At 40.6% G+C, this 13,836-nt stretch overlaps 1 protein-coding gene across 3 annotated transcripts in view; it reads right to left on the minus strand.

Moving 5' to 3' along the window:
• Window positions 1-13,836, minus strand: part of CUNH10orf76 (chromosome unknown C10orf76 homolog) — a 127,134-nt gene that overhangs the window by 88,798 nt on the left and 24,500 nt on the right. For all 3 annotated transcript variants that reach the window (XM_017804118.1, XM_017804119.1, XM_017804121.1), the window contains exons 14-19: window positions 13,674-13,767; window positions 9,183-9,284; window positions 4,616-4,674; window positions 3,207-3,272; window positions 2,059-2,128; window positions 479-539 (exon numbers count right to left, since the gene is read on the minus strand). In XM_017804118.1, the coding sequence (XP_017659607.1) occupies window positions 479-539; window positions 2,059-2,128; window positions 3,207-3,272; window positions 4,616-4,674; window positions 9,183-9,284; window positions 13,674-13,767 (452 nt within the window). The remainder of the gene's footprint in view (window positions 1-478; window positions 540-2,058; window positions 2,129-3,206; window positions 3,273-4,615; window positions 4,675-9,182; window positions 9,285-13,673; window positions 13,768-13,836) is intronic.

Raw genomic sequence — 13,836 nt, forward strand, 5'->3', positions numbered from 1 at the left:
ATGGAATGCTCATGAGTAGCTCTGTCCTCTTGTCTCCTTTTGCCCATTGCTCAGTTTTACCCCTTGCAAGCTATTTCAGGCTTAAACCTCTCTTCCTCTCCACATTGCCTTCCAGGCCTCACATCAGTCATCCTTGGGTTTTTAAAACTGTCTTTTCTGTTTCTAGACCAAGATTCATCTTCTGGGAAGTGGGGATTCTTGCAATGACTTTGTGTTATGAAACTTCTTTTAGACTGAAAAGCTCTTTGTGTTAGATCAAGTAGATTAGGAAAACAGTCTGAAAGGTAGAAATTCATTTCACTTTCAATTTTCTGGTACACAGAGGATTTTAGAAAAAGTTACTGGAAGAGTTCATGAAACGCCATCCTGCTCCCACCAGCCACAGCATTATTTCAGCAGGAAGATCGCTCTGTGAGCAGAATTCCACCCGAACTCAAACTTCAAATGAAATCACAGTGAGTTACCCCACAACACTTACACGTAGAGATCCATAGGAAATTCTTTCATCATGTGTGTTACAATGAATTCCACCATCAAATCTGACAAAAAAGAAAATTATTAAGTAAGTATTGAGCTGGCTACTGGTAACACCTTGTAGACTATGAGGAAATCAAACTGCCCCACCTACCAACCTCTACCAGACAACAGTCCCGCTTAGACGAGAAGAATTTCACTTTTTTGTTTGTTTGTTTTAAAGAGCATTGGACATCCTCTAGAATTAGAAAAGAAACTACTGCAAACTGACAGTACATACTGTATCCTTTTGCTTTGAGGCACTGCTTCCCCATATACTTTCCCCCACTAAGAGTCAAATAAAGACTATACAATGAATTCTGATGTTTAGAATTGCTCTCGTATTTCAAGCCTTGTCACTAATGGAAAACTCCATTAAGAAGCAAATTTTAGAAAATTATTCTTGCAAGAAACAATGGACAACCTAGAAGTTTACTTAAGGAGACATTGTAGATAACACCTATTCTTCCTTAAAACAAATTCTGAAGTAAAGCTAGTTTGATCTCAACATAGGCTAGGCTTCTGCTTAAGATTAATTCAGGGGGGGAAAAAAAAGAAAAAAGGAGAATGGGTTGCCCATTTAAGGGCTCCCAGTGTGAGGATAAGAGGCAAAGAATATAGAAATACAATTGAAAGAGATAAATTATGATGGTTCAGCTAATAAATGATAATCGAATGTGTGTGTGCTCAACACAACTTCAGCAAAAAATGCTTATCCCATGCCAGTGGTAACAATTGTGAGCTGTAACCTCCCAGGGCACTTATAGCCCAGCAGTATGACTCAATAGTGACTAAAAACAGTCTAGAGAAAGAGTGCATAAGATCTGATAAGTCTAGAAATGCTCTTCATGCAGCTGTTGTGTCTTGGTTTCAACAAGCACATGTTTGAAAATGCTGGAAGTCTAAGACTGCTTCCATACCATCCTGCTTAAGAGTCATTCAGGCATCCAGGCTTCATCCATTTCTGAACGCATTTATTCTTTTGGCCCCCACAGTAATGAAAGCCACAATTTAATCATGTGTTGTATGAAAAGCTTTTAACGATGCCTCCATATCCGCAGGCAAAACCAAAACCAATCCTAGCTACTGACATTCCTATTGGTTTTTTACCCAGAAAAGGCTAAATACCCAGCAAACAAAGGACATTCACAAATGTCCTTTCCATAGGTTTGCCATCCTCATATCACCTACAAAGTACTTAGGGCTAATTGTTACCACACTCACCTAAAACTGAATTTATTAATCAACTGTCCTCCCTGTTGTTACTAGCTCATATCAAAGGGGCCAACTGGCTTCTGCAAAGCTTACTGTAAATATATATAGGATTTCTTGCTACAGAGCTGCAATCTTGGATTTAAATTGTCCGTGAAGCAGCCAGTATGGCATGGAGATGGACATTCCATTGTTGGAAACATCTTTAGTATGTAACTGTCCTCCTTTTAAGTCCATCCACCCCTCCACTTAAGCCACGAACCTCATATTTCTACTGCACAACAAGAGGTGCCTTGGGAACCACAAGCACACAGGTACTGTGACAATACTCACCCAGCACCGCACACACCAGCGGGCGGCAGGGCAGGTTCTTGTCTGCTGCTTTCTTACGATGTCTCATCGGCTTCAAACACACAAAGATGAAAAGAAATCAGCAGAAGCCTGAAGTGACAGTCTGTGTATTACTGTATTTTTCAAGCAAGTAGTATCATCAGCACAGGCTTCCCTTTGTCCTTTTCTCCAACTGCTGTCTTACCTATATTAATCCTAAAGGCCGTGGCTGGAGCAAAATTGTGCCTGCTTTTCCATAATGGGGTTTTGTTTCTCTAGCTGTGTAACTGGAGGGCACTGTTATACTGGGGGGGCGTGTGAACACCACAAGACAAAAACAAATCACACAGCAATTCCTCCCCCTTGGTTAACATACTGATTTGTTCCTGACCCAGAAGTCTGATTGGTATTCTTAACAGTGTGTGCATTATTCAGTGGCTTTGGTGTTTATTGTAATAGACCAGAAAGGCTAACTAGATGGCAAGTTTGTTGTTAAGTGGTAAGGACTGTCATCCTTGGAGTATGCTCGCTATAAAGTAAGATGTTTGTTTCTGTCCTGGATTAGTGACAATTTTAAGTGCTGTTTCACTGTCAGATAAGGTGGAATTTGCAAGTATAACAAAGACAGAATGCATCAAGTTAGCATAACCATTCAAGTTACTTTTAACTACAGAGCTTCATGAGCCAGGTAATGACACTCCCCCAACAGATAGGAAAAAGCCCTGGAAAAAAAAATTTCCTCCCTGAAGGTAAAAAGAAATCACCTTCAGGATGAAGCATAAGCCAAATGAGAGCACTCAGTGTAATTCCAGCTGGCTATTATATATCACACGAGGGCTCATGCTTGCTGAAGATTAAGGCAGAACATTCCCTCTGCCACTGATTTCCTCAGAGATCTCATAATATGCAGCTCCTCCCCAGCTACACCAGGCCTCTGAATTCACTGACAGGGCAACCAGCTCTTTGTTCTTTGAAGAGACATTCTGAGAGCAATTTCAAAATCATTCCCCAACTACTGCATTTCTCACAGTATTTCTACATGCCTTAGCAATCTAGGTTAGAAGTCTGTGACACAGTTTTCAACATACAGGGTTCTCAAATCCTCTCAGTTTGCATCCCAAAGAGAAAACAATCTAGAAGAAAAGACTCACCATTCTATGTAGGTTTACACGAAAATTCATGTTGTCATCATGAAGAAAAGCATTAGCATACTGATCCTATTGAAAAGGGCAAGAAGAGGGAGGAAATGTGAACAGCCCAGCATCTTACAGTTGCCTCTCAAATCACACGTGTTTCAGTGTAATACTCCCAACATATAACTATAAAGTTAAAAAGACATCTGTAACTTCTTGCCCCCACCTATGTTTCCAGTCACACAAAAGTAAACCCCTCCTGATCCCAATTCCACTTTAACTAAAGCCTGAACTACTGCTTGTTTGGTTAGCAATTTATTTTCCATTCTCCTCTTCTGCTCATTCAAACTCTAGGCTGCACACACCACTATGTGAAGAGTTCAACAAGTGCTCCAGATGTATAATATATGAAGGTGGTTCTCCAGCACACCAGTTTCTGTGACTATGTGGATGAAGGTTTAAATTGGCATTTTAATGGACCCATCATGCCAGAAGTTACTGCAGTACTAGCAGCTGTTCCACCCCTCAGGCAAAGCTCATTCCAAGACCATCTCTAAATTAAAGAGACTTCTCCAGATAATGCATGGCCAGGATGGGTAATAAATATAACCTGCCTTAATACCAGAACCAAAACATGCCCTTGTTATGGAGAAACAGAATTTCTTATCTTGTGTTATCTATGCATCCACCTGAAGAAAAAGTGCCAAACCCATTTAATTAGAAAAATTTAAAATGTAGATGATTAGCTTTCAGGCTGTACCCTGAGGAAACATTACTTCAGAATCCTTGCACCTGCTATCAACATTACGCCTTTTCATTCTTTTTTAAGAAGGAAAGGTCTTTATTTGCAAGCAAGCAAAATGCAAATGCCATGCAAACACAATCACCATTCAGGACATCAGTCAGACCATGAGTATATATTTCCCATGAGACAGGACCACATTCTGCCAGGACTGCTGACCTAGCTCTGTGATGCTGCTTTCTCACCCTACTATCACATTTGCTACTTGTTTTCCTTGTAGGGACCTACAGCCATGTGACTTTCTTTCAGACTTCTACCCTCTTCAGCAGAAGGGATATGGCATAGCCTGTGTTTACCATGAACAGCACAGTGCTGAAAGCCATTAGCACATTACTCATCTAAAAGCCACATCGCAAGGTCACTTGACAACTAAGAGAGAAAAGGCTTAGGTTCACTCTTTTTTCTCTTCATTCTTGGGAGCTGGATAATCTTATTTGGGTTAGACAATTTTCAAGTTCCGAGTCAACTTTAACAGTACTGTACCAGGTTTATTAGCAAAACATTAAGTGCCTGAGGTCCTAACCACTCAGTTCCATTGTGGATATTAAACTCCTGCTCCACCAGAGGCAGGCAGATAGAGCCCTGTAACACACCATCTGCTGAGAGCTTCACACAAGAAACTTACCTCTGCTATGCATGTCAGGATGATCAGGCACAGCTTGCCACTGTGCAGCCGGTGCTCATCTGCAAAGAAGAAAAACAAGTCCTCTGTGAGCCACACAAGCCTAGCAAGGCTAAAGAGAGAGAGAGCTGCTGCAGCAAAAGAAAAGCCCAGCTTGGAGATAATTCATACTCCTACTTCCTCTGTGATATTTAATAGTCTATTCCCATTAGGCATTCACCCTCCAGCCTGTCCACTAAATCCCACCCCACAGTCTGCACCAAGAGCAAAAGTTTCAGACTTGAACCTCCAACAGCACTGTAACTATCCGCTGGGCTTCCAATCTCATTCAGTTTTACTTCCACAGATACTCTAAATCCTGGGGTTAGTCCCTGTCTTTCTGTCACAGCAGAGACACATTGTTCCCTCTCTTTGACAGGATGGAAAGAAAAACATCACCTTTGCTGTAGGTTATGAAACAAGCGGCAAAGCTTTGTCAGACGCACAGCACGGTGTAGCAGAATGACTCCCGACATTATGCTCAAAGTTCCAAGTTTTAACCCCAATACTGAGAGACACGACCTACTTTGCTCTGTGCAAAACTATGAAAGAAAGAAGTCTGCAAAGACTTCGCATTTTAAGCCAAAAGAGTTTCACGCTGATCATGTTCCACAACTTCTTATTCATCCTACACTTTCAAGCAGCTTTGGCCCTGAATGACAATTGGAGGCTGAAAGACTCACTAATAGAGAGGGACTAAGGCAGAAGAATGCAATTTTTACTTGGATTATTTAAAACCCTCCTCTCTCAATTTTAACCTTGAATATAAAAAACCTTCAAGATAGATATAGTCATAGAGGACCACAGGATGGAACAAGCCTCTGGTTCAATCTCTTATAAAAACAGGGCCAGGTAAGACCAGGTTGCTGAAGGCACTGTCCAATCAAGCTCATTTAAAAATCTTTGCTCTAAAAAACAAAACGCTCACACTACACACCCCCAAACCCACAAAAACAAACAAACAAAACCCAACAACAACAACATACCTATAACCAAATCCTGAGGAAGCTTAAAATTGCACATTCCTGAGACCTCCAACAGCTTTTCTAAAGCATAAGACTACTAAACATCCCAGGCATCTGCCTTAAACTTGGAGAAGATGGAAACATGAGACCCACTTTCATATAAACCAGGAGACAGCCAAACTCCTTGCATCTTTGCAGATGACTTCTACAAACACTTTGCTAGCTGGTGCGTATATGGTAATCTATAAAAATAGATAGAACGGGCTTAACTAGCTGCTGTCTAGTTTGATGCCTCATTTTCTTTACTATGCTGCTGAGGGACAGATATTTATAACAAGATATGCCCTGAAGTATGCTGATTTCATCTTGCTGCACTAAGTAAGATGAAGAGGAATTTTGGAATGGAAAAGTTAAATGTCTCTCCTATTTTCTTACCTCAGCTAAAATGTTATAAAGTCTTGTACTCCAGCAAAGCAGGAGAAATGGCCTCAAATAATACTGATACACAAGAGTCTTATTATATTCATATTGTAAGGCCTCCCTGTATATTTCTGTAGGTGCTGCTACCACTTCTCTCTCTGGGGATTATGCTGTAAAGGCTCGTTTCACACCAAGTACTCTGCCTTCCACTGACGCTCTGTGAACATCACGCCATTTTCAGCAGCAGTGGAGCAACTATGCAAGCAGTTACTTGCACAGACACTTTGTATTTCACAGCATCCTTCACTAAAGGAACAAAGCAAGCCACTTTCTAAGGGGAGGTGTATCGCTATAAACCCTGCTTCACCAATGGGAAAAAATGACACAGAGGTTTTGTTTCTCCCAAGGCGGCTGCCTCTGACTGACACAAGAGAGGAAAACAAGAGGATCTAGGAAAAACAATCTATTAAATTATGCTCTCCAGGACAGGACCAAAACAACTGTCTAGTCCTGGATGTGGAACAAACCAGTCTCCCCTCTAAGTGTTCCCAGCTGTCTCAAGACACCTGAAGTAAATTGGAATTATTCATCTTTTTTGCTATATTGGTGTCACATTGAATCATAGAATCGCTTAGGTTAGAGAAGACCTTTTAGATCATGGAGTCCAATTGTCAACCCAGCACTGCCAATCTACCAGTAAACCATGTCCCAAAGTGCCTACATGTCCTCTAAATACCTTCAGGGATTGTGACTCGAGCACTTCCCTGCGCAGTCTGTTCCATGCTTGATCTTATACAAGAAAAAATTAGGTAGGGCTCCATCTAGAATCAAAATATAAGGACAGGAACATACCCACTAGAACTAATAAGTTCAGGTTTGGAGGGCACACTTTAAACGATCGATCAGTGGAGCTCATTGCCACACACTACCATGGTGGGAGGGAGATTAAGTCTATCAGCCAGACCAATTTCAAATGTTACACAAGCTAGAACCAAAGCAAAGAGAGAAACATCAACTCCTGTCTCATAACATAATAAACTCATCTCTTACTGGCTTGTTTAGTAAGGAATCCCCTCTATCAGATTTCACTCCATCTGAAACTAATCCAATTTGGCAGTTCCCGAATCCCTGCGCAGACTTTTCATGTTACAGTGACTAATAAGTGCAGAAGTTAAATTGAAAAACACAAAACTGTTGCATCAGAGATCTGGATCAGCAAGACAGACCCTGAGAAAAGCAAATGAGAATGATTAGAGAGCTGGTAAGCCCTCCTCATGTGTACAATCTATTGGAAATGACTGAGCAAAGATCGATGTGGTTTAGTTCAAAAGACAAAAGCTAGAGGAAACATGAAAGCAGACTTCAATTACATAAAGGCTGACACAAAGAAAAAAGAAACAATCCATTCTCAATATCTATCTTGGAGAAGATAGACAGTAATTCAAATCATAGCAAAGAATTTAGGAAGCACATGAAGCTTTCTAATAATAAGGATGTTTAAACATTGGAATGGACAGTCTGAAAATGGTGCTCCACTATCACAATGTCTTCATCCAACCTGTCAGCAACACCTCTGAGAAAAGATTCAGGTAAATCTGATTCTGCCTTGGTTTTGAGGAGTTGTCAAGGTTTAAACCCAGACAGCAACTAAATACCATGCACCTGCTTACTCACTTCCAACGCTTCTCCTCTTCCCCCAGTGTGAAGGAGAATCAGAAAGAAAAGGTAAACCATGTGGGTTGAGGTAAGAACAATTTAATAATTAAAACATCGTCATAATAATAACCATAATAATCATCAGCAGAGTGAGAGAAGGTAACAGAACCCAAGAGAAACAAATGACGCACAGTACAATTCACGATACAATTTCTCACCACCTGCTGAGCAATACCCAGCCCATCCCTGAACAGCAAATGGCCCCTTTTGGGTAACTCCTCCAGTTTATCCATTAGGCATGACATTCTATGGTGTGGAATATCCCCTTGGACAGTTCAGGTCAGCTATCCCAGCCATGCTCCCTCCTTGCTTTTTGTGCACTTCCTCATTGGCAGAGCATGAGAACTGAAAATTTCTTGACTTAGGGTAAGCACTTCTTAGCCAGGGCCAAAATATCAGTGTGGTATCAATATCATTCACATACTGAATCCAAAGTAACAGCACTGTATCAGATACTAAGAAGAAAATGAACTGTGTCCCAGCTGAAATCAGGACAGGGGTGCACTAGACATTTTCATAAAGTCCCTTTCAGTCCTAATTTAATTTATCCACTTTTTCCTCAACTAGCTTGCTTACAGAACAAGGCAGCCAAGTGTAACTTCACTGTAAGCTAGCAGGTACAAGGAAACTCTCCTGCCTGCTCTCTTATTCAATGCCAAGCAATCACGAAGTTCAATAATTGATGTATCATAGCTCTGCAGCTGTCACCCTATTTTCATTCAGTTGTTACATCTAACTTAACAGCAAAAGTCAGTAATAGGCTGAAACACGGTGCAAAGATCACTTGTTATGTTCACACTATGGTCCTGCCCATAGAACCACTGGGCAAAACAGCACCCTTGGGTACCCTGAGCAGGAGATGAACCAATACTTCAACTCCAGCAAGCTGAAATTAACCACCACAGTGCTACAGGAGAAACAAAGAGCACACCCTGGAAAGATACTTTCTCAAGCAAATTACTGCCAGTGCAGTGTAAGTTACTGCTGCTCTCTTTACAATTACATAGCTACATGTTTAACCACTAAATATTAAAGGACAAAGGAAATATTTCCTCCCAATGCTGAGCTTTACCTCCTGTGTCAGTTTCTAAGTGTTCCTTAAAGTACAGTTCTCTGGTGTCTGAGACTTCCCCCTCTCTGACAGTTGGGAATCATATGCTCACACCTCCTGCATCTGGACAGGCTTGGTTATTAGGTACTATAATCTATTATTAGATTCTTTCCATACTTGACATCTTTCCTGCCAGCATTAGGTCTCTCCTAGTCTCATAACTCTTATCTCGCAATAAGAAATCTCTTAATTTTCCCAAAAGGTGGAATTCCTTTAAAGGGACTCCAGTTCACTTCTATTTCTGGAGTCACTTAGACATGTTCTTGTGACCTCCTCACTTCAAGAAGCACTGTTTGCTGCATCCACAGAATTCATTTACCTTTTGTGTCCTGCATCACAATCGAGCTGTACTTCAAGAAGGTTATCAGCAGGTTGCTGGTTTGCACATCAGCATCCAAAGGTAGTTCTGCAGAGCTTATAACTGGAACAAAGCAGATAAGACACACAAGATATAATGTAACAACTATTGACCAAAGCCGTAGAAAAGGGATGCAGAAAGATCAGCTCTATAAAAATCAAGAAGCAAAAGCAGTCACAGCTTGTGCTAGATACATCACAACCCAGCAGGGAGCAGAAATGTACTTTCCATACCTGCAGCAGTTCATTGGCATTTCTCTGGGACACCAGCTGTACTTTTGACATCTTAACAGTGGACATCATCTGCCTTAGACTTCACAAGAAGCCATCTCAATTCCTCAGCTAACTGCACAATGTGCCTCCTGCTCACTCCCCATGCACACCATCTGAAGCACAGAGTTTATGAGCTGTCAAACCCCTATCATGTGACTGAGCCACATTTTTTACTGATGACTGTGCCCGAGCTGTCCTAAAGGGCCATTCTCAGCCTTCCCATTCAAAAAGCTTTATGAGAAATATTGAAAGGGAGGAGCAAAAAGGTAAGTGGTAAAAATGCAGCATGCATTTACCTGCAGATCCTGCCAGTCTGATACCATTTAAGGTAAATTAGCTCAGACAAAAGAAACCCCAAACTGATGGAGGTAGTCTAGGAAGACTTCAGTAAAGTACTTAATACAGTTCTGTATGAAAAATTAAGAGTGAAGCAGATAAGTGGGAAGCAATACTTAAATTTAACCTACATCAAAGATCTGGTAAAGGAGAAGCAATTGGAGAAATTATTAGTCTGAGAAGAAACTACTGCTTGAATTTCTTAGGTGTCACTTTAGATAATAGTTCTCGGTTTTGTGAGTAACCTGGGCACAAGAAACAGTTGCTTGCTAATGAATCCAGAGCATGGTGCTAAAAGCATCAAGGTTGTGAAGTTCAGTCCTCATATGGACCATTCACTCGATGATCCTTGTGGGTCCCTTCTAACTCAGAATATTCTGTGAAATCTGCTAATTGCAAGAAGTTGGGACATGTAAACACAGAGGAGTATCAGACTGTGCACAAAGAATAAAAACAAGAACAGATAATAAATACAACATGAAATTCAACGATGTAAGCCATAGGGTCAGGAATTCAGGGATTTATTTCCATGGCAAACCGAGAGCTCATCAGCTGCCAACAAACTACCATGATACACTATCAGATCATGAGATGACACGCTACCAACACAAGTGGTTCTACAGCATATCCAGAAATGCACTTCCAGCAGAGACAGGAACACTGTAATGCCTGGCACAAGGTGCTGGTGAGACCTTGTCTCAAACATTTTCCATAACTATGCAGAACCCATGTTCAAAGAGGATGAGCTTAAACTTGAAGAATATTAGAGAAAGGTTAGCAGGTGGAACATAGGAAAAGAGTACCCTTCTTGTGAGACAGCAAAATACATAGGTGACTACCCAATGTACGAAAAAGAGCTGTGTTTCAAAGGGAGGTTAACAGCAAGAGAAATGGGTATGAATTGACAAGAAATGCAGGTTGCAAAGTTGAAGATTTCTAACCAAAACTGAAACTGCCCCCAATAGAAATTAATGGGAAACAAATTAAGTCAGAGTTCAATAAATGTAAGGGATGGATATGCCTGTGAGCACAGGGCACTAACAGTCTAGGGGATCTTTTCCAGCTCTACATACATGACAATAACATGGCTGTTCTGGCTGCTTAGGAGCTCAAACTCACAGGTTTTCACATGCAGGAGGTCACAGGTGGCTTGAATTACAATTGTCAGAAGGCTCTCTCTCTTCTCAAGCTATAGAGATAGCCTGAGATAGGGCTCCTTTTGCACTGGAAACAGATCTACAGACCACTAGGACACATCTTAAGAACTATATTATCTCTTTTCCATCTATCCTCAGGAACACCCAAGGCTTTTCTCACTCTTGAGGAAAGAAAAAGGTATTTATGATGAGACTGAACCTTGCAAGAAGTGAGGAATTACTTATAAATGATTGTTGGATGTCTAGGTTGGGAACTCTGAAGGGAAGTACTTTGATCCTGTACACAACTGTGTTCTGGTTCAGAGAAAAGTCAGCTTTAACATGCAATGCCTTTCACAATTCAAGGCTTGTATCTCATAACCCTGTAATGAGGCAAGTGAGGCTTAGTTACCCCCCTGGAACTGGGGCAAGGACAGGCACAGAAGGATGAAGGAGATGAACCAGCAGTAAAATGCAGTATTCTTTAAACTGAGCACAGAGAGGCCCAGAACACAGCAGAGGTTCTCATGGAACTTAGGATTATACAATCACCTTGAATACAAAATTGTAGCCCTTGGAAACAACAGGTCAAATAGATCAATGTAACTTCACTGTTTGAACCACATAAAAAAAAATCATAATGGGGCTTTGAACTTCTAAAAGTTGCACATCCCCAAGTGTGAGCTGGTTTAGTCCATTCAGGCTTGATGCCCTGGGGCTCCTGACACGTTGCAAACATGCCAGGTCTGTTGGCAAAGTCTATGCAATAAGACTGGAAGCTTTTTCATTCCCAATATTATGAATAGCTCAAAGATTCAGCTAAAAGTCTGAAAAATGTATTTATATCCCCAGTGGGTCCTTCTTGAGCTGTTACAATGAACATAGTGAATGAATATTTAACAACAGTAAGCAAACTGACATTTAGATAACTATGGTGACAGCCACACCTGATTTACATATTATGGATCAACAGTTTCTAGCAAGTCTCATTTTTGGGAAAAAAAAAAAAAAAAAAAGAAATCACTCTGAAGAACACATCCCTGCTTATCCTGGTTCATGCTACAGACCTTGGTGGTTTTTTTTAAACACACATTTTGAAACTTTACAAGGTCTTAATTCACACTATAGGCTAACAGCGAGAGAAATTTCAAACCAGAATATGAACCCATTTTTAATCCCAGTCAGCACAAAAGAAAAGTGCCTGAAACCCATAGAGGGATTTCTACATGTTATTGTAACTTGAAAACAGTTCAACTACACATTTTTTTAATGCAGGAAAAAGAAAGCAATCTTTTCATTCCAAAGCCAAAAAGCCTCTTGCTAACTTTCAGCCATGGGCAAATTTTACATCTGCGTTGCAAGACCTTAGAAAATGAGGAAAATTCTGACATATTTTTAAAATAACAGCAATACTGAAGCATCGCCAAACTAAACCAAGCTGAGAGTCATAAAAAAAATTATCACTGAGAGCAGGGATCAGCAAGGTGACAGTAAACAGAAATACAGAATGCCTCCCGATGTAGTTGCTGCACATGAAGATCAGATCCTCTTCTTAAATTTAGTAGCCTTGCAAGCGACAAGAAGCCTTGAACTTTACAAGATCACTGCCTCTGCTTAAAGCAGGATGGAGTTTTTGTTTTGATTTTGGTTTGTCTTTTGGTAAATGAAAAAAAGAAAAAAAAAAAAGAGTGCAAGCAAGCCATAGATGTAGGTAAGCACAAATTCTGTCAGTTGTGTAACACGGTGTGTGGGCGGATACATTTGCAATGAACACGTTGAACACAAGCCCACAAAATGCCCGTCCCTCCACATTTCATGTTACATGCACACAGAGACTTGAGACATAGGGGACTCTTTATCTGAAGCTTTTGTTATCCATGGTAACCAGATAGAATTCATCCCGAGGAGGATCATCCTTAACTAGGGTATCAAATGACCTGAATAGCTGATGCAACTGAGTAACCCAGGCTGCTTTTCCCCAGAAATATTTCCAAACTGTGCTCTATTCAAATTGACTCTGTTCCTTCATTAAACACTTTCTTCAGCTCTAGAGCATGCCATTAAAGTACATGACAACAGCCATTTAATTTCTTCTCTTAAACTAGGCTCTATCTATCCATACCTTAAATTGCAAGGGTTTTATTTTAGGAGATTGCAATACATATTTATGTGGACTTGTAACTCTCATTTCAAAGAAAGATCTTGGGGTAAGCAGTCTCTTACAACGCCTATCAGAGAAAAGGCAGTAAGAGGGAGGAATACTTCCACACCTAAACAGAATTCAAATCCCAATTAATTCAAAGCTGAGGATAACTGCATTAATGACAAGCAGGAATCCACTGCAATTCTCTGTAAATCTGTTCCAATGACAAATAATCCCAAGCAAAGGACCTGACACTAGAAATATTCATAAGTAAAAGCCCACACAGAATAACTAATGGGCTGGCTGTATCTTCATGCAGATATTGGGAGAGTACTGTTTTCAGAAGGAATATCAGCATAATTTCATTGAGCAATATACAATGAAACAAACAAATTTGAGTCAAAGAATCTTGCCCATTTTCAGTAAGGCAAGTCGCTTCAGGAGGAGACCATCAGGTTACATCTGCTCCAGACAGATCTCATTAGTTGCCATCTTGAGAAAATACTTTGCTAGTTATTTTACAGTTTTCAATAATTTTTCCCCAGGAGATCATTACATTTCTTACCATCTGAAGAAGGCGGGGTGGTTCCAAGTGGAGTGACGGGTGTCATTGGAATTGGGCTTGTTGGTGTTGTCATCAGGCCCATTTCAGGATGGCTCTAACAGGAAACACACATGCACAGGTCAATAGCTTCCCCAGCCATTGGAAACACAGATCATTACTTGTA

The sequence above is a fragment of the Lepidothrix coronata genome, unplaced genomic scaffold (assembly GCF_001604755.1).
Source record: "Lepidothrix coronata isolate B3197 unplaced genomic scaffold, Lepidothrix_coronata-1.0 Scaffold8, whole genome shotgun sequence".
In the NCBI taxonomy this organism is placed as follows: Eukaryota; Metazoa; Chordata; class Aves; order Passeriformes; family Pipridae; genus Lepidothrix; species Lepidothrix coronata.